The sequence below is a fragment of the Botryllus schlosseri genome, chromosome 2 (assembly GCF_051294905.1).
Source record: "Botryllus schlosseri isolate E-star chromosome 2, Bs_hap1, whole genome shotgun sequence".
NCBI lineage: Eukaryota > Metazoa > Chordata > Ascidiacea > Stolidobranchia > Styelidae > Botryllus > Botryllus schlosseri.
Window position 1 is genome coordinate 19,012,658 of NC_137237.1, and position 21,448 is coordinate 19,034,105.

Here is a 21,448-nt window from a genome sequence, read left to right on the forward strand (position 1 = left end):
ACCTTAATTAGCTTTTAATTAGCTTCATTAGCTTTTCATTAGCTTACTTTTCATTAGCTTACTTTTTCATTAGCTTAATTAGCTTTTCATTAGCTTTTCATTAGCTTACTTAGCTTTTCATTAGCTTACTTAGCTTTTCATTAGCTTTTCATTAGCTTTTCATTAGCTTACTTAGCTTTTCATTAGCTTAATTAGCTTCATTAGCTTTTCATTAGTTTACTTTTCATTAGCTTACTTTTTCATTAGCTTAATTAGCTTTTCATTAGCTTTTCATTAGCTTACTTAGCTTTTCATTAGCTTAATTAGCCTTTCATTAGCTTAATTAGCTTTTCCTTAGCTTAATTAGCTGCATTAGCTTTTCATTAGCTTGCATGTACAAAATAAAGGCACCCCGACTCGGCCAAGATTGGACGTATTTTACTTTAACTAGTCACGGAATTACGCCGTGACACGCGTCTCATACCGGGCGTAATTTCTTCCTAATTTCATGGATAGCGTTGGATTATTAGCAGCGTAATTAGGCCGAAAGAATATCCGTAGACATGGTGGAATAATTTGCGAAACATTTCGAGAATACCGTCTGACATGTATGGCGTCGTGGATGACACTCGTACAATACGTTATTGAAGCTCGTTGGACGCAGTTAGGGTGATATGCAGTGATCGCCTTTGTTGCATCGCACCGCCAGTTACGAATAACCACCCGACAGTTACCTCCCGGGCGCGTTGCCTCGAAATAAACAACACATTACGTCGAGTTTATCGCTGAAGTACACAATGCAATGGAAGCGGTGACGAGCGAAGGCATGAAAATGGGGCTTGCATCTGAAGGCTCGCCGTCGCGCTTGGCCGCGGGTAACGACGTAAACGGAAGGGATCTACGGGAGTTAGAGATAAAGGAGCTCAGCGATAAACTGATACGCCCGATCAAATACCGTAACTCGCCGATCGTGCATCGGCGCAGTAGACTGGACGAACTGTTGAGCATCCCAGACGTCGCGGCCGCTTTATCGGACGACGCCGCCGTCAAGTTTTTAAACAAAGATCAAAAAACCGCGGTCAGACCGCCGTCACCGGCCTATCTAGGCCCGCCTTTGCCAGAGAGCGCAGGTGAAGATACGCCCACAGAACACTTTAGCTTTGACTTCAAAGACACCGGTCTTCCAGACTCGCCAGGCAAAAAGCACAATGGGCATTCTCCAAACCTTGACAAAACAAACCAGCAGGAAAACTCTAATGCATCTGACCTTTACGACGTTATTTCAAACAGTCTGGGCCCGATCGAAAGCTCCCTCTCTACCGATAACAAAACCACAATGGTAGGGCATCGGTTGAGTCTAACGTCAAGTGTCGTATTCGAAGACGTTGCGTCGCAAGACGGTTCTACCACGGAGCAGGACAACAAGACCGGACCGGATGCTCCAGATGAGGAGGATTATGTGGCAGATTATTTCGACACCTATAACAGACCGTCGATAAGAGAAAGGCAGATACGGCAGAAGAATCGGTTGTCGAAAAACAAGGACGAATACCAGGTCGACGATTTGAGTTGGCGATCTCTGGCAAGGGCTATCGCTCGGGTCCAGAGCGAGGGTTTCACCGAAGAAGACGTGAATATTGTAGCCTCGGAACCAGATTTGATACCTATCCTTAAAGTTGCGGTCAGTAGCCTATTTATTTATGGTCTGCTTGCGTGTGAATGTGACTCGCGAGATGAAAATTGTGTATATTACTCAATTAACCAACTGCGCTGCGCTGAAATTTCGGTCTTATTGCCGACAGTTTGTGCCTGACAATTGCATACGGTATGCTCAATTTGTTTATTTCGGCAAAACCAAAATTGATCTTTTTGGATTCGAGTATTGGAGATAGACTCGGAGATATATGTTCTACCACCAGAATGATGGTTTGTGTTCAGTTTGATAGCTGTTGAATCATTCTTGGCCAATGTAATTTGGCTAATTGGATGGGACACTGGGGACACAACTGTCCTAATATAATGCGGCTATCCAAGTGGGAATATATCCATGGTAGTCGTATCTGATTAAAAGTATACATTAGTAAAATATTCAATCAATCCAAATGAAATCAGTCTCGTTCTTAATTGATTAATCGAGGATGGTGTCAGTGTCATGTCTGACTCGATGGAATTTTTGGCAGACTTCCACTTTGCTAAGGGCGAAAATCCATGACTATGATCAATAAATTTTATCTAATAATGTAGTTAGCACAATTCATTTGCCAGTTCAATAAGCCAAACATTGTAATGTGGTAATGCTATCACAGAATTCGTCAGCATGTGTAAATAAAGGCGGTTCGGGAATGAGGATATGGGAATAAATCGAGAGCCGCCAGCTTTAAATACTTTGTTGTGACAAATGGCGTCCCTGTTCTTACAATGCACTGTCGGCATTTTATTAAATATTATTCCAACTTCAAATAAATACAAAGCAACTAGTCGGACCAATAGGCTCGTGCAATTACATGTCCAGACAACCAAAATTCATGGAAATTCTGTAGTTTTACACCCTTTTTAATGTTTGACTATGTTCCAATATGTAGGCCTTACTAAATCTGGCTGTGTCATAGAGTCCATTAGTTAGCCCTTGCTGAGAAAGTGTTAAACTGTATCATATCTAGTCTGAAGGAAGCAAACATCTTTCTTGATAGCTGTAACATCGAGATTTTGGTGATAAATGTAATGCTTCATACTACATAGGCATGGGAAATTTATAATACTTACTGTCTTTCTGAACGCCCCATCCTGTAATGATCCATCCATCAGTCATTCTTGTGGACTGTACACACACAGTGTAGTATCTCCATCCTCAGTATTACAAAATTTTTATTGATTAGGTGAAACTGATATTAACATGAAGTAGGCTATTTAAGCTACCCGTCATTTGCATACAAGTGGGTTACTTTGAGCAAGGATAAGCCAATGACATCAATTATGGATTATACACTGTGTAGTTTTGACCTTGTTGGAAGATTTACCTTGTAATTGACTTACAGTGTGCAGTTATATTAAATGAACGGCTTTCGATAACTAGATTTTCTTTGAAACTATATCACATTTGGAAAAGTAATGGATGTTTCTGTATTGTGATTTCCTACAAAATGTTCCTGGAATTCGGAAACTGCGCATTCCTCGATCAAATTGTAAAACTTTGACTGACAGTGACAGTCAACTTCGAGACATCCTGTTGCATAATCATGGTGTTGTATCAGTAGTTTTTTTAGATCTTATCTCGAGATATATCTGGAAAGTACAGGTCTAGTGGTGCTCTGTGGTTTAGGTGTGGTAAAACTTCTGAATACCTTGTACAAGTGACTGCTTCATTTGCAAGTCTGTCATTGAGATTTTGCGATATTAAGTTGTTCATTGTTAGTGAATCAAGATCAGTTGTTCTCAACGATTTTTCCTTCTGTGCCCCTTTTCAGAAACATTGGCCCCTATACTTTAAGGGCTCTACCAAAGAACCAAGGCACATGCATTGGCAAAAACATCTCTACTGGTATATCGTTGATTACTCTTAACAAATAAAGGTCATATTGGGATTGAACTTGAGTGAAGCTGGAAGGTTTTGGTTGGCAAGTGGCTCATTTTTATATGCCAGTCTCTCACATATTTAAATGCATCTTAAAGAGTTGGTATAATTCTGGAGCCATTTACCATGAGTATTGTGTAGCTACTGTTAGCAACACGAAAAATCTATTATGAAATATGTAGGAGATTTGATCAGTTCTGATGCCATTACCTATTTTATTTGATGTTAGAAGGCAAGTGTAGCCTGTATTGCATATTTTACCCATGTAACTTGTAATTGGAGCCTGCAATCATGGCCTTGATGTCCTGTCACTAGCTTCAACATTCAACTGTCCGATTTAAAGAATTCGTTCTTTATTGTAATACAATTTCAAGAACGTTATCTTCTTAACATATTTATTAAATACTTGAGCTAAATAAAGGTGTGTGTATACCACCCTTATTTGAAATAATCATTATTAACACACATTGATCCGTTGCTAGGTTAACACTTTACTTTGGAATTGATGAAATCTTCTTGGTGCTCACTGTTCAGTCACGGGGTTTTGGTGCTCTGGGTGCTATAAAGGTTCAATACTGGTCATATTTATGAGGTTTTAAAAATTACTTCTGGGTAAGATTACAAAATAGCTGAACCTTTGGCTTTTCAAAATGTACACTGTGTTGTTCCCTATGTTTGAAACAGAATTCAAAACGTTACTCAGTGTTCATCTAGTACACTCTGCTGCGCCGAGCCACCTTGCTATCATCATTGTAACATATGAAGTGCTCTTGTGTCCTATTCGTTGGACATGCGAATATCACACCGACATTTCACGTATTACTTCCTTCATGTATTCCAATTTGCATTTAGGACCCATCAACAAAGACTGGGATCCGTGCGAACAAAAAGTCGGTCTCTTTCAGCCGATTACCAAGTGAATCAACAATCCGAAATGCTGCTGATTGTGTGAACCTGATGCAAATGGGCCACCAATTCATCAAATTGAGATCGAACGCTAGGATATATAATAGATTCTACTGGTTCGATCTTGCGACAAAGTACGTATCAAGCAACTTCGCGTATTGTTATCCATACCTGAAATGTTGTGACTTAAATTTGCGTTCATAAATGCTTGATAATGTTTCGATCTAGGAAATATAGCTTTAGCTCAGGGGTTCATAACATGGGGATCATGGACGCCTTGGAGTCTGCGGACTAGCTCGGACTAAACTACACCATTAAAACTATATTGTCCACTTATAAAATCTGTCCTTATTTTTGATCCACCACACCAACCCTGCGGAGAGCGTCTCGTCTCGAAAAGAAAAGCCATAGACATTTGTATTTGAAGGCCAGTCCGCGAAATTTTTTTTTGTGTATTCAACGGCTTTCAATTCGTCCTTGACATGTACAACAAATCGACAATTCAACCTCGAACTGGTCACACACTTTTATTCAAACGTACGGCTACAGATTAAACAATTGATACCAACTCACACAAGTTGGATCTCCGTCGTAGATGATTGGGAAATTTGGTGTGTCAAAAACCTGCACTGCACTCGTGAATTTGGAAAAATTTCAATTTGAAGACGCATTTTCCATTTGTTGATGTTTCTCATAATTGTACTAATTCTATTGTACTATGGTGTCTGGATATGGTTTGAAATCTATTATGTGACATTAGTATTGATCACTGACTGTTCATGTCCTGAAATACCCCTGGTTATAAGTCACATTCCCTCATTTTTTCAGCTCGTTAAAGTGGGAACCTTCAAAGAAAGACGCCGGGAAAGCAAAAATTGATATTTCTTCGATAAAAGCAGTAAGTGATATTTTTTAGGTAATTTCGAATCATTGCAGCTGGGTCCATGCGTCATTCGTAAGCATTGCGCCTCCAAAGTTGACTCATGAATCATTTATTGCGTGCAGTGATTTGGCGCGATTACTTTCAAGGATTTTTTGCCCACTGGAGAATTGAATATTATAAGAAGAGTCTTATAGTTTCATGCACATTACCCAATAGCCTGGTTCATCAAGTCAGCTTCTGCTGTAAAGAGAAAGGATATCAATAATTTAGGTGGAGGTTTTGTAATGTCAAAATTTTTCAGTATTTACTTCAATGGTAATCGTTCTTTGGCATTTCGTGTTATTGAATGGGCATTGTCAATTTCAACTTTAGTAGGTGTTTGCAATGATGTGCGTAGAGCATTGACTATTTATCAAGCATTGGTTAGAACAACGACCCACTATGCCATGGCACGAGTGTTGTTTCAGGCCTTTGTTACTTTGATGGAGTTTTCCTGTGTCAAAATTTTTTTTGTGTACATTTACTGAATGACTCTTGGGACCTGAGATTTTTTGATTTGCACCTCTGGCCTGTGTACATTTTACATATTTTGCTATTTGAGAGTTGCAAAAGTTCATATATATTGGTGTTGCCTCATAAATATTTAATTAACTTTGATATTGCAATATACTTCTTGCCATGGTGTTTTATTAGTTTCCAGTGTTACCGTATGTTGTTTCTAGATCATCCCTAAATCATGCCTCGAATAAATGGCAAATATTAAGGTATTTTAGTAAATAATTTTTTAAATCGGTACGATGTTTAGGTTTATCCATGTAGTTCCTGTGTATTATGGATGAAATTTCAGTCCACATTTGAGACTTGTTTATAAACCTAAATTCCATACCATGAGCGTGCTGTGCAATCTCTTTGAATTTCACGTTTTCTCAATTCAATAGCACTGCATTGTGATCACAATGGCTATTGTGGTACTGCTACATAGGCTCGACTGTAGTTACTTCTCTAGACAGAGAATGACCGATTATGTTAAGGTCACATTATATTCGTTTATAGCCCCCACACTATGATTCCTACTTTTGTCCAACTTGAATTGTTGGATTTGTTGTTATTCCATTTAAGATGAATTCTTTGAGATATTGTAACTCATTATTAGGTGTTGCATCTCACAATCGAGAACGGGCGCACTGCTAGTAACGGAATCGGTGCAAATATTTGGCCAGGCCTAGCCTCCGAATAAATAACTGGCAGAATAAATTTTGTTTTCAAAGCAATTTTTGATTCCAAATCTATTTATAGAGTCAATCTTAGCGTCCATTCAATTTTGTTGGATTACCAAATCTGCCAGACACTTATAAGCTTTGAAAGTGTCCGAATTCTTCGCCTTGTAGGGCATTCATTTCCATCACCTGTAACATTCCGGCCCTTCATTCATCTTATCGATGTCAAATTTTCCTACTCACGGTTCGTGGTTGTTTGGATAAAGTCACTAAAAGTTTCAACTTCACCGGATTGGATTGAGTGCAATCGATCAACAGTGCCTTATCTGTTATCGCCGTATCCTATATGCTTGGCGATCATGAGACATGTTCGGAATTGTTAGCTGAAATTTTCACTGGAAAACGGTGCTGACAATGCAATGTAGACTAGATTGATTACGTTGCTCTGGGCTGAATGTCATCCTACTATAATGCCACCTTTCTATCATATTAGGATGATTAGAGAGGCAATACTGTAAATTGGCATGGTATTGCGGGACTGTGGGTGAAATCCATATCATGAAGGATTTCCCAATTCTCCTATCCTGCTATCCTGACAGTATCTCAATGTTCACCGTGACTTTATTTTCACCTATTTTTAACAGGTACGGCCGGGTAAAGTCACTGAATCGTTCGTAGCGTCGGAAATTACTTCGCATTTTCATGACCAGCAGGCTTTCTCAATTATACACTCTGATTATAAGAATTTAGATTTAATTGCTGGTTCCGTGGACGAAGCCAATACCTGGATCGCAGGTAAGGAGCGTTTTGTGAAGTTCTGCTTTATTGTGGATGCGAATATTGAAATGATCGTAGTCATGACCCAGCTTGAGCGATTGTGCTAGGCCAACTTGAAAGCAATATCGGAATAACTGCATGCTCTACTTTGTGAATGGGAATTTGTCATTTGACACTGACAAGGTGCTTCTGAACAGACACAGAATAAAGAGATAATACCGTAATGCCGACATCAGTGTCCTATTATTATGTAAAGATACTTACTAACAGAGGGTGTCAAAGTAGTCAAGAAAGCTACTCAAGTAGAAGTAGAAGTAGCGACGTAAAAATCTACTCAAGTATGAGTAGAAGTACTTCTTCCATAAGCAACCTAAAACTACTTGAAGTAGAAGTTGAATTGACTGACACTAAAAGTACTCAAGTAAGTAAGTAGTTGTGAAAACGATCCTAATTTGTTGACATGGATTGTATAAAGATGCAAATTGAGCTATGCGAAAGGTGACGAGATTGATTCACATTGATGCATACCAGCAGGTATCCAATTTTCGATAGCATAAGCATTCGTCCACATCATGGGATGAAAATGATAGGATTGATATGGAAATGCGATACTTATCCTGTTTTCTCGGACAGCCCGTTTTAGAAAATAGCATGGTATAGCGCCATCCCCCATATTATAAGGTCCGTAGTTTAGTTGAGAGGATACGGTGTAAACACTTTGAGAGATTAGTAAACGTTGATAAAAAATATGGTGGATCGTAAAAATGCTATATTGTGTAGCTTTATTTCCGGAAATTAAAGGCATTACTACACTTGCTTTTATGCTTCAACATGTATGTTATCCAGACAAAAGAACTGATATAAATTATAACTCAAAGTATATGATACTGGGAATTGAAAATGAAACATAAATACTAGTTCTAAAAGTGGAACACGTTTGGTGGTATGCTGAAACAGCTCTAAAACTAACAAAAAATGTCAGAGTCCACTTTCCCAGGTTAGGAAGCGCCATGGACATGCTAAATTACGATATGACAAGTAAATGCTGGATTGCGAAACATCAGTTTCAAACGTTATGATTAGCCATATATAGGCTACTGCGATAAATTATTTCATATGGGCGAAGGGCGACAATGTGGTGTGAACTCAGGGATATCTAGATATCCCTGTGTGAACGGAATCACGCCAACCTGCTACTTGATACTTTCGTGAAATAATACTGGTAAAGCCGTATCCACTGCGCGCGAAGCGCGATGAAAATTCTAGGCTTCACTCAACTTTTATGGAAATTAAATGTTGGTACTCCGTGAAAACAGCCCCGAAATTCCTCAGGCTATCTTCCTGATTGGAAGATAGAACTACTTCTACTTGACAAACTGAAAATAGCGAAAAGTAAGTAAGTAGATCACAAAATATTATGAAGTAGAAGTAGAAGTAGCAAAAATCAGATCTACTTGAGTAAGTAACAGAAGTAGAGGAAAACTACTTCAGTACTTCGAAAAAGTAGAAGTACTTCGTTACTGACCACCTCTGCTTACTGAATACTATCATGCAAGTAGATTTAGAAGAGGTGATGAATTGTTATGAAATTCAATTCCTCATTTTTTCAAGCCGATTTAATATGACAGACCTAATTTGGCATAATTCATAATATCTGCTGCCTTGTGCAGAGAATCCCAAAGCATGATTTGAACCGCAATGGTCGCTAGCTTGCCAACTTGTGCTATCGCCTTTTCTGTATTGCAAGTCGTAATCTGTAAGGACGTTTTGTTGGAAGTTGTATCATACCCATGGCGCCAGTTTTTCAGCTTACATTGCAAGACGGTGAATCTGAAATTTTCATCGGATGTGTCATTGGTACCTATGAAATGTCATTGGTACCTATGAAATGGTGAAATCCTTTTACATTTTACTCAAACAGTGCCAGAGTGTTTTTGAGATACTGATGTCTTCGACATATAGTATGGCTTGTGGTTACATTGAAACATTTTAACCACTTCATGATGATGAATTATTCAATAATTCACGACATAGTCACATGCATGCCGTTTGTATGGAACCATTCCTAGTACAGTGGTCTGTGTGCATATTGCAATGACATAGTAGTGGCTATTCTGAGTCTTTTCTAAAACAATTGGTGTTAAGTTATTTTGAATATTGAATTAAAAACTACATGCAGATGTGGTAGAATATATGTTTTTGAACTGCTAAGCTAATTTTCCGATCGGTCTTGCCAAGACTTGCAAACAGGGAGTAACCAACAACTTCCAAACAAAATATGCTTTATCAATTGTACTAAAATTCGGCTTAACCACTGTATCATCAGGCCTTAGGTGTCTCATTGGAGGTCACGACCCAGAAGAACTCCAGACTAGACCGGACACAAGAGATGTTTGGCTCAGCTCCGTGTTTGAATCGGCAGATGCTAATGGCGATGGGTATCTGGACGAAGAGGAATCGTTAGCATTGCTCAAAGTGAGTTTAGTTGAGACTACTGTGAGGTTGCTGCTATGTCACTTTGGTGCTGATGTTTGGACTATGCACGTAGCGTGATATGCTCGGTACGTCTAACAGCAACAGTTGTGGTTCTGTGATTGTCTTTCATTTTGAATACCTCCTTTTGTTAGAAATGCCCCACTTTGATGTGCACTTGATCTTGTCACAGGCACTTGGTTATAGGGTGAGCTGAATATCGCTTTTAGTTTGCGTGAATATGAAATTGACTGTGGCGGTATGTTGGTATCCATTTTTTGCTGTGTCATTATGCTTCGCGGCATGCTTTAGAGACGTAACAGAGTTGTTGATCTATTGTGTGGTTGCTGATGCACACTGATCTCAAGTATTCAAATCAAAGCGTATCCGGGTAACGGGATGCATGTGGCATCAATGCTTTGAGCTGTGGCGTTCTTTGCAGTTGCTGTCTGCTTGGCAAGAATTTTTATAGTTAATTTTTCATTGTAATTCCGCTATCCCAACCTATTTTGTTACCATGGGCAGACATATGTGATATTTCAACTAGTATGATAATATTAGAAATTAATCGAGATGGAGGGGGCTAGTGAGTGCCACGTATCTTTTTTTATGCAGCACTGCAACAGTCCCACAGTTGTGGTAGACTCCCTCTAATTTCTATTCAGTCGTATTTAAACACAATGTTCGCCATCTCGTGCTGCATCACTTGTATGTAATTTTTCCATTTAATTAATCAAAAATGTGATTGCCAAATCTATTTGTCGGAATGCGTGTAGAGAGAAGTTGGGTAATACTATATAAGCCTCCTGATCTCGCGAACCCCCCGGGTATAATTGTGACAGGCACTTGAATATTTTTGTTTTTAATCCCAAGTTTTGAAATATCTAAAATACCTTCAATCGCCCGGGCGAGAATTGATAAGTCACCTTCCGGTGCTTCTAAACTGCACGAGTCATTAGCTCGGTATCAATTATGTGCATTCGAGTCGCACATCAAGCTGAAGTAAAATCACTGGGTGGGATAGCTGGTGTTTTAAGTGGCTTGTGTTGTGGTTGACTTCATTGTTTTGTGATATCTGATCATGAATAGTGCATTTTATCATAAGAGTAGTTTACTTGTTGGTTTCCAATGTATTGGCTGCATTGTGGGGATTGATCATGATTCGTTCAGTGGATCAATTGTTCACCGTCAGGTCCGAGACCCAAGTCGCTGGAATCTGTTTGCAGTGAAATATTACACTTGTATTATTTATTTATAATCATATGTATCAACGAAGCACAGATATTACATGACGGTGTTTTGTTCAATGTTCGTTCTTGGCTTTACTTCTTGACAACTATCTGACAACATCTTGATCTTGACCATTTTGGAAAGAATTCGAAACCTCTTACCCTTACAGTCTAACAACACCCACTATGCAGTAGGATTAGAGTCAAATTGCTTAAATCAGGTAATATCAGTCACGCTGCTGTTTTCAGAGTCTGAGCGATGGCATTCGGGAAACGAGAATAAAGCAGAAGCTCACCGAGTTTTTAAGATTCAAGGATCGCGACAGAACCCGACTGACCAAAGACGAGTTTGTCGAATTGTTTAAGGTTTGTAAATTATGCGCGATTCTCACACACAAATAGAGTTGAGCACTTCAAGCTCTCCTGCAACTGTTATTACACGGATGCGGTGATAAATTCGTGGAAGAACGTGCAAAAAACATAACCGACAAAGTAGTATTTTTTAGTTATACGCCTAATGGCGACGTAATCGAATCATTGACTGTTAATTCAATGGCAATTTTGACGGAACCACCATTAAAACGCACCACTTAGTAACATAACGAGATTGACAAATGCACGATATGTTCCCTTGATGGTAGGTTTACGACATTACGGTGTGGAATGCCTCGATCATATGGATAAATTGTGCCTCGCTGCGTATTGGGCGAGATGCCGCGATCTTGTATTGACCCAGGGCTTACCGTGTGTTTTGATTGAGTTGTTGGCAAAATATTTTCCGTCTGATTTGCTGCACTTTGTATGCAGTTAGTATGGATGGATAGTCTGTTGCTAATGGAATTTCACTGTAGACTAGGCCGTGACTAGGCCTACTCAATCTAATATGCTATCTGTAGACGGATATAGAATGCTTGTACCGATGTCTGATGTGTTATACCAGTGTGTACATTGGAAAACACTTTGATTCGAGTTAATCCTGCAAGTTGCTGTACATGTACAAGTTTTCATAGCCTGACATCACTGTTGACATTTGTATCAAAGCAAAAATGCGTAGTAGATAGAAGATAGCCTATCAATCACAAAGATGACTCGTGTGCTGGGCAAAACGAGCATGAAAGTTTCCAAAGTAACGCGGAGTGTTACGCTCTACATAATTTTGTCCTTTTTATTGGTGACGAAAATGAAGGCGTCTGAATTTGTCTAATTTTTAGACCACGTTTAGAATTTGACTTCTTCCCCCCCCCCCCCGGTAGATGTGTTTCATTGTCATGAACCAGAAATTTGATGTTGGGTTCAAAATTTTATATATATTCTAGTAATCTCGTTTCTACGACGTTAGTAAGTACTTTGTACTGTTGTAACAGCGTTGAAGTAATTGAATCCTAGTAGGACACGGCAAATTTATTCTTGTTTCTGTGCCATGGCCAGTCACCTTGTCTTGATGCCGTTAAATTAATCGAAATTGTGTAGGTTACAAGTCTTACTCTTGCTCCCAATTAGATACAGCGCTCTTTGACGACGTCTTGGTAATGAGAACAACTATCGTCTAATTACCAGTTTTGTTCAGCAGTACTACAATTTATGTAGGCTCCTTGAATGTGAAGGCCTTGTAATTTGTTGTTACCTATACTGTTATGCACATGTTATAATAAGTTGCTACTGCTTGCGATCACCGAAACTGCTTTCCTTGTTTCGTGTGTTGCCTGGAAAATTTAGTGTCATGCAGGGTAATCAGGGAATATCCACTAAGCTACCTGCTCTATCCAAAGTGCAACTGCATTATATTTCTTCAATTCTAGGATGTCACCACACGACCCGAGATATATTTCCTGCTCGCCCGCCATGCAAGCACAGATGATAGATTGTCTGTGGAGGATTTGATGCTATTTTTAGAGTCAGAACAAGGTATGTGTTCTTTGATAACTTTTAATCCCTGCTACTATGAGCAGGGGATATTCGAGCATAAGTGTATAGTGTTAACTGCGTGTCATAATCGTCCTTCATTGCGCAATTACGGTGATTTTACGGGACAAATATCAGATTTATAATGATTTGAAATGACACTACCCAGTATATATGTCGCTGTGAATGTAAATATGATCGGTTAGGCTTTAGATGGATTACTTGGTAGAAAACTAGCAGATGAATTAGTATTTTGAGTTTATTGAAAAATACTATGTCAAAAAAGGCGATATGTGTTGTATGTAGTGAGTTGAAAGTTTAGAAATGATTATTGTGAGTTGCGACTGTTGCTCTTTGGATTACATTTCTACTGCTTGTAACTGCTTCACTCCTATGATCCCTCTAAGTCTGCACGCACTCACCAACTCGCGCGGTCCCTTGGACTACAGTGCTTAATGACTAAAAAAAGGTCATCACTTCACTTGAATTTTTCTGTGCGCAGAGACTGTGTCTCAGCACTGCGCAAGCAGCGCACAGGCGCAGCTTTGAGGGAACAATGCTTCACTCTCTCAAGAGTCCTAGAAGCTAGCTGATAGCTGTGTTTTTTTCACCGGTCTAAAACTTTACTGTGTAATCATTGCTAGTAACGCAGCTCAATTATTCAGCCAGTTCATACTTGCGCTGGTTTCTGTCATTTAATTGAATTCTTCTGGTAAATTTCCGCTTGTCACTATTGTTGTGTTGTACATATCAAGTTACATATCAACTCCATACATTATTCATGGTCGAATTTTGGTCTGGCGGCTAATGGAAATGTGCTTTGGCTGTTCTATTGCACACTGTCAGTCGAAACCAACGGGCTTATCTGTTTTTTAAAAATCACCAGTCATGCAATTTTCTTATTATCTCGTCTTAATGCCCCCATAGTAACTAGCTCATCTGCATGTGAGGCTCAAGTTCATTTTGGAAATACGCTGCTTTCTAACAATTCGATAAATACGGTATTGATTATACATTTCATAAGTACAAGTATCTCTTCCAGGATACTGGAGTTATGTCAAACAGTGTGCCTTCCAAGACGGTCATCTTCAGATTCTTCACACACATATTAGAGCAGGGGTTCTCAACCTGGGGGGCGTGGAACATCCAAAGGGGGGCGCGAAGAAGCGGTCACCTGAAAAAATTTTTCGCGCTTCGCGCGATTTACCTCCAATGCACATGTGTTTCACCAAATGTAGACCCAATTTCATCTTTTTTATTGTCTCATCAACATTCATAACCTTTCACACCACCAGACAATCTCTTGAGGTTGCTAGCATGCCAGTGGGATTTTGTGATATAACGATAAGGGGGGGCGCAAAATTTTTCATCATCAAAAAGGGGGGCGTGTCTAAAAAAAGGTTGAGAACCACTGTATTAGAGTAAATTAGTCTCCTCAAGTGTTTTTTTTTATTTAAGGATTGGGCTGTTTGTAATAATATTATCCTATACGTGACACAAAATTTTAGTCCAGTTACCCAGTGGTGTGCATATGACTGATTTTATCAATTAGTACTTAGAGTTTCAAATATGTCTCCAGGTTGTTATACTGCGCGGACAATCCGATGTCAGAAGGCAGTATGTCATTAATAGAGTTTGCATACAACGTAATAGTCTGGATTCAATGCTGTGAAAGTTATGTATAGCCAGATGGGATTCGTATCTTAAATCACTTTTACCAGTGAGTTTAGAATATTTCATGGTGCTATGCAGCTATAATGCAAATCATTGACTGTACATGTGCTATCAAGGGGTCATGTCCTTACCATGAGAGTGGCTTTGCTGCGCTTCAAAATATTGCAAATTGATGAGAATTGCCATTTGTTTCAATTGTAAAATCGTAACCTCTTTCCTTGCAAATGATATGCTATCTGAATAATTAATAGATTTGTCCGTGATGTCTGAAAGCTGAGTGAAATATCCTAGAAATCCATATCTTTCTCTTGATAAATAAATGGATTATGTTATTGGCGCATTTTTTCGTAGCAAATTTGCGGATTGGAGATTCAGTCATACATAGGGCTATCTGCTAGTAATCTATTCATCGTCAATATTACAGTCATTCTCAATGTAGGCCTAGCGGCCTAGGCCTTTCTGGTGAAGTAGTTTTCATCTGTCGATGCTCAGCAGGAGTGCATTGCATTATGGTTACTATTTGTGGTTTTTTCCTAAGTGCGAAAGTTTGTTTTGCACGTGGCTGGATCTTTTCAACTTCCGATCGAAACACAAGAAAAGATGGGGTAGTTTGAAAAAGTAATTTGGCACCCAGCAAGTGACGCTGTGTGGTACCGCGTTCATGACTTTCCGGGCTCAAATTTCAAAATTGTTTACAAAGTTTTTTGGACGATTTTAACTTCCTTTCATGCTGTGACCTCCCATTTTTTTTAAAAACGTCGTCTGTTTTGAACCAATGTAACCACAAACGGATAGCAGCTGCCCACGTGCCCAGCTGTTACCCTGGCATGGACCAAATGATGGCCTGCTATTACCTCGTGACTAAATGTGTTTTACAATACTGTATGTTCTGTATTTGAAGGTGTGACGGACATTACCAGGGAAAGGTGCGTTGAACTGATCGAACAATTTGAGCCCTCCGTCGAGTTGAAGGACGTGCCCGCGTTTGGTATCGACGGCTTCACAAAGTATCTCATGTCTCCAGAGTGCAACATATTTAATCCTGTTCATTCCCAAGTGAGCTCCACTTACGTCTTTTAATCGATCGAATTTTGGTAAATTGCATTATCAGTGTGTAATTCACGTTTGCTTCGGCTTGCCAACACTTGAGAATCTTCACACTTTCGATGTTGACGCTCCAGCGATAATGGTATTTATGAATTTGCAAAGTATACATGTTGAAACCATGCAAGTGATGTGATTCAATATTTGCAGTCCGGTAATTATAAACTGATGTGAGACCAACGAGGAAACAATTGGATGTGTCCAAGCACATTACCCAGAAGCATATCAATAGCATTAAGCTGTTGGTAATGGATGGGACCGTTCATAGAAGACATTCTGCCCGTAAATTCTACCTGACATTTTTAAGTGCGGTATATGTTTTTAAAATAAGTCAAGTTAATGTTGTTATTTTGAAACACGCCTTATAGCTTTGTCCCTGCAGCTCTAATTCATTCTAATTTTGTGTTTCACTGCTGCCTAGAATCACTGTCAAATTTTGGATCGATCATTGGTCATTTGACTTATATATATGTCATAATTCAAAAGCATTTGTTGCGACAGTGTAAAATTCGCAATATTCCTTGTTTTAAATGACTAGGCGTGGTCTCACTTGTGACAAAACGGATGCAATTCCTGCTTTACAATGTATCAAAACATGACTCCCGTCATGATATTTCAAACACGGTTATTACTGTATCAAAACAACATACCTCGCAAAGTCTGCGAATTGCCGAATATAGGCTCTCCGCGATCATGGGACAGTTGTATATTGCAGTGATTAGAGGCATAAATCTGTTCATTATAGTTCCATACGTCACCGTAACCGAGTTCACACAAGATTGAGTCACCGGCCAAGATTGATGTGAAATTCAGGTCTACATGGTTATCGAGATGGTTATAAAGTGAATTTGTGCCATGTAATTACCATATGTAGCACATCCTACAGTGATGTCATCTCTGTTGCGGCGTTCTTTACAATCTATGAAAATGTCATTTAACCGTATCTGCCCTTACTATTTCAACAGCATATTTGTTACATTTATAGAAATGAGGTCGCTGAGTAATGCGGGTGGTACCATGGTCTTTATTGTTCATTCTAAAATATGTTATTTTCGTATACAATACATATCTGTAATGCCACACATATGATGGATACGATTTCAATTTTTCAAATTTGGTATAAGGGAACACTGAACGCTCTTCGTCTTCGCAGATTTTTTGACTTGACTGTTAAGCCGTGTAATTTGATATCCTGCACAACAATTATTCCAGCCCACGTGAAGGCACAATTTGACAGGAGTTGAAAGTAAATGATATTCAATCACGGTTAGATCATTATCATAGCCTGGGTCATGGTCCCTTGTTGACTGTGGCTGGGTGTATTATTAAGCTGTACAAATTACTGGGGTGCTTCCAAACTGCCAGATGATAATTCTACTTATGGAGCTGGTAATATATGGGCATTGGGCATACATATTTCTTAAAATTGAAGTCTACCGTTATGTCAAAAGTGAATTAAGTTTGTGCGTATCGGGTACCAGTACTTTTTATTAGTGATCTTGCTGTTCACAGTGGAGTGTTGTCATGTTGTGGTCAATCACTAGTCATGGCTCATACTTAGCATGCCGGAAAAAATTAATTAGGCTCTAGTGCTCTTTATTCATACCTGGTCATAGTAGTAACTATAAATGCCATTGACGAATCTTCATTAGCGTTTTATGGACTGGTTGCTTGAGGTGATTAGCCTTGTCCGTTGAAACAATCCTGGAATGTATTCCCTACACTTCACGATTCAGTTCAAGTAATTACTGAAGTAATTTCCTATTTTCCTTCAATTGCTAGCGAATGTGGTCACGTCATGAGCTTGTTTAGCCTACGTGATATTCGAAAGCTTACGAATGCATTTGTATTGCGTAGGTGTGTCAAGATATGAGCCAACCTCTATCACACTACTTCATAGCCTCATCTCATAACACCTACCTCATGGAAGACCAGTTGTCCGGACCGAGTAACGTCAGTGCGTATATGCGTGCGCTGCTAAGGTGGTACTTTTGTGTGAAATTGTACACCGTGTTTCATGCCGAAATATTTTTGTCAGATGTTGCCGATGTATTGAGTTGGACTGTTGGGACGGAGCAGAAGGGTCGCCCGTGATATCTCATGGTCACACGCAAACCAGCAGGTTTGTTGTTTAGCTGTTGCTTGTATTATACTATATCAGTGGTTCTCAATCCCTTTCGGACCGTCACGAACCCCCGCGGACCCCCAAAATTTTAATTCAAATTTAGCTCTATTATCGTGCAACCGTCATCTGTCCTGTGCGAATATCAACGTCAGCAACAAAATGACCATTCTTGAAACTAACATCATAGTCTACTATATTTATATGGAAATAGGGAAGGCTTTTGTTATTTCAAAGCGAATTCTGTAGAAAAATGTCATGAAATTTGCGGTAGAGCCTTGAAAATATGCGCCGTCTATTTGATATGAACGAGTGCCGAAAATAGATTTCCACAAAGATAGGTGGTGGCGGAATGCGCAACGCTTCCAACACTACCTTTGGATACGATCGCAACATATATGACAGTAATGCCACCAAAATAGAGAAACAGATGTTTAGCGAACATATAACGTCTAGGTCCAGGTCATTTCCATCTAGCAGCTCGTCTTGAAGTTATTCTGGAAAGCTGTTATGCATATCACAGGAGAAAATGGATGTTTGCAAACAACTTTTTTCCAAAACCTCAACAAAACATGTCTAAACAATATGTTTGTATCAGTAGGCTATTGGCAATTTAACAATTAAAATGAATAATAATAATTCATCTCAGACGGCCATTCTGATTATGTGAGTTCTGAAGTTTTAGTAGTTATGAATCGAAACTGCCTTTTGATTTCTCTAATTCAAAAAATAAAATACGAACTATGTTACCAACCATTCTATAAATTTGGAGGTTTCACGGACCCCCTGGAAATGCTTCGCGAACCCCCGGTTGAGAACCAATGTACTATATCAAACATGTAGATACGCATGACCATTTTTCTTATAATAGGTGATAGGCTTACAGATAAAACTAGCTATATTTCTGATGAGATGGAGATAGTAATTAGTAAGATGGTTTACAAGAAGTTGTGATTGAACAATTGTGGCATTTGTTTCGTAAAGTCACAATCGTTATTCTTACATATATTCTGTGTCGTGTAGGTGATTTTCTTCAACAAAATAGATAGAAATAAAACAGGGCAGACAAGTGCGAATAATATTGTGAATAATATTAAGTTGACAGTAAGATGCTAGAAGGAGACAACAATTTATTGTAATCAGTACACTATTAAAAAGAAAATTCTATGTCTATTGTCGCCGACATATTGGTAATTTGACAGAAAAGAGGTAAATAACAGTTTTGAAATGTCTATCTAAATAATCCTGGATAGACCGCTTCTAAAATGAACATTCTAACCACTAGGCTATCGCGGTTTTATGATCTGAGTGCAATGTTTCATTGAAATATCACATGTCTTGTGTGATAAAGACAATCGGTTCTTTTATAATGTAAACTTCATGATGAATAATTCTCAATATGTGATACTTTACTTATAAGCTGCAGTATTAATCTGATCCTACCATGACATCTCCGTTATCTTCTCATGTTGTGACTCACCTCTGCAAGTGTGTTATATCCAATTCCAATTGCTTTTAATAGATTCTACATATGTTTTGTTATACGTATGTCCCACTACATCACAAGTAATGGTAGCTCTGGGAAAGCAAGAACATTGAATAGCCACGTTAGTGTTATTGCCATGAGCATCATTGAAATACCATGGTAAGCACTTGTCTTTCGTGAGTATAACTGATGAGTCCCAATTCAAATTATGTGGTGGTACAAAATTCCTTTTTTATTCTGTCTCTGGTCTAAAAACCATTGCACAATGCACATTGATATCTCAAAGTGTTAGAAAGCGACTGTGTGGTGGATACTATCATTTACTAGTATGAGTGGTATATCTGTTTTGTCGTTCAAATTGGACCAAAGCCAGCGTATATTTTATAAGTGATTAACTAAACTCTCAACAGATCCCCGCAGAACTTTTTTTAGTCGGGACCCCTAAAATCTTTTGGGTGATTGTGTGGACCCCTTATTTTTGCCTAGTCTAAGAAAGTAAGATGAAAATTGAAGAACAGCCAAACCCCGAAATTTTACAAGCACTTCCGCCCACTCCTAACCGCATCCTCATATTGCCATCTGGTATAGTTGATGCCTAAAAAGCTACCTGATGACTAAATAGGTCATTATTTTGAGCACTGTCAATACCGGTATAGTTTTATAGTTGTAGTTTCAACATTGGCCTTCCATGGACCCCCTAAAACTAGTCTGCACATCCCAAGTCCTGCCATGTAAGATATGTGTTTGATTTTTTTGATGTGGGTGATGGGTTCATAGAAACCCAGATGCTACTTCCGTGGGCGGCTTACCAAAATCCGACTTGAAAACCAAGTCTTCTCACTTATTCCTCAATTCTCAGTGTAAGCTTCGAACACACGATCGAAGCGATCAAAGAGTGCAGTTTCAAGAACTCGCCATATCCTGTCATTCTCTGTATCGAAAACCACTGTTCTATCGAACAACAAAAGAAGATGGCGTCCGTCTTAATGACACTACTGGGCGATCAGATCTACGTTACGGTATTGATACGGTTCGAGCTCGAAAGTAACTTACTTACGCGGTCATTTTGTGTTTAGAATCCGGACGAGGCGGCTGAATATCTCCCGTCTCCTGACGATTTGAAGTACAAGTTTCTGATACGGGGGAAGAAGTTACCCTCGGACATTGAAGGGGACGAGGGGTGGGTTACAGATGAAGACGAAGGCGCAGAACTTGACGAAAAGGTACCATATATTTACGACGGCCATGTTGCCCAATCACTTGTTATTTTGCTGGTAAAACCGGATGGGAGGGGTCGATAGTTACGAGTTTGGCAATTTTGATTTCAAAACAGCACTGCTAGACTGAGTGGTGGCTGAAACCTTATTTAGTTGTTTCGTTTTGAAGTAATAAAGCGTATCGAGAATTTCTCGTGAATGTGTCAGATCATAGTGTCCTAGATGGTGTGGACACAAGCAAATCTCACGGCTCAGTGAAATCGGTCTACGTCACACTTTCCATTTGGCTGAAGGCAATTTGACGGTGTTTTTTTGACCGGCTTGCTGATCGCGAAATTTGATAAAACTGGTATCAATCGAAAGCTACCGCGGTACTGTTTGCGAAAATATTAATTTTACTCTGCTCGTGGCCCTGGAACCCCCCGCAATCAGCCTCAAATGTTGCATTGTTTCGGAGTTTGATATTGTGACGCAACCGTGCGTCTGAACAGCTCAGGAGCAAGTGCGCGCGAGAGTGAGTGTGAATTCTCAATCGGTTGCCCAACAATGGCCAATACTCTTGCGGTTTGCGCTGCACCTCACTTGCTCCCAGACGGCATGGTTGCGTCACAATATCAAACTCCATTACAATGCAACATTCGAGGCAGATTTTGGGGCTTCCAGGACGACGAGCAGAATAAAAATTATACTTTAGCAATCAGTACCGCTGTAGCTTTTGATCGATATCCGTTTTATCAAATTTCGCGCTCGGCAAGCCGGTCAAAAATTGCCGTCAAATTGCCTATTGCCAAATAGAACATGTGACGCAGACCAATTTCACTGAGCCGTGAGATTTGCTTGTGTCCGCACCATATAGGACACTCTGGTCAGATGATTACATACTCTGTGATTACCGTATATTCTAGGTTA

At 39.3% G+C, this 21,448-nt stretch overlaps 1 protein-coding gene across 3 annotated transcripts in view; it reads left to right on the forward strand.

Annotated features, from left to right (window-relative positions):
* Positions 1-21,448, forward strand: part of LOC145434025 (inactive phospholipase C-like protein 2) — a 51,253-nt gene that overhangs the window by 15,044 nt on the left and 14,761 nt on the right. For 2 of the 3 annotated variants that reach the window (XM_080311302.1, XM_080311303.1), the window contains exons 1-12: positions 399-1,660; positions 4,403-4,590; positions 5,285-5,354; positions 7,201-7,351; positions 9,660-9,808; positions 11,284-11,400; positions 12,834-12,939; positions 15,512-15,666; positions 17,572-17,696; positions 17,753-17,836; positions 20,182-20,341; positions 20,399-20,545. In XM_080311302.1, coding sequence (XP_080167428.1) covers positions 782-1,660; positions 4,403-4,590; positions 5,285-5,354; positions 7,201-7,351; positions 9,660-9,808; positions 11,284-11,400; positions 12,834-12,939; positions 15,512-15,666; positions 17,572-17,696; positions 17,753-17,836; positions 20,182-20,341; positions 20,399-20,545 — 2,331 coding nt within the window. In that variant the 5' untranslated portion in view covers positions 399-781. Of the gene's footprint in view, positions 1-398; positions 1,661-4,402; positions 4,591-5,284; positions 5,355-7,200; positions 7,352-9,659; positions 9,809-11,283; positions 11,401-12,833; positions 12,940-15,511; positions 15,667-17,571; positions 17,697-17,752; positions 17,837-20,181; positions 20,342-20,398; positions 20,546-21,448 lie in introns of those variants that run through there. The other variant, XM_080311304.1, reaches the window with a different exon arrangement.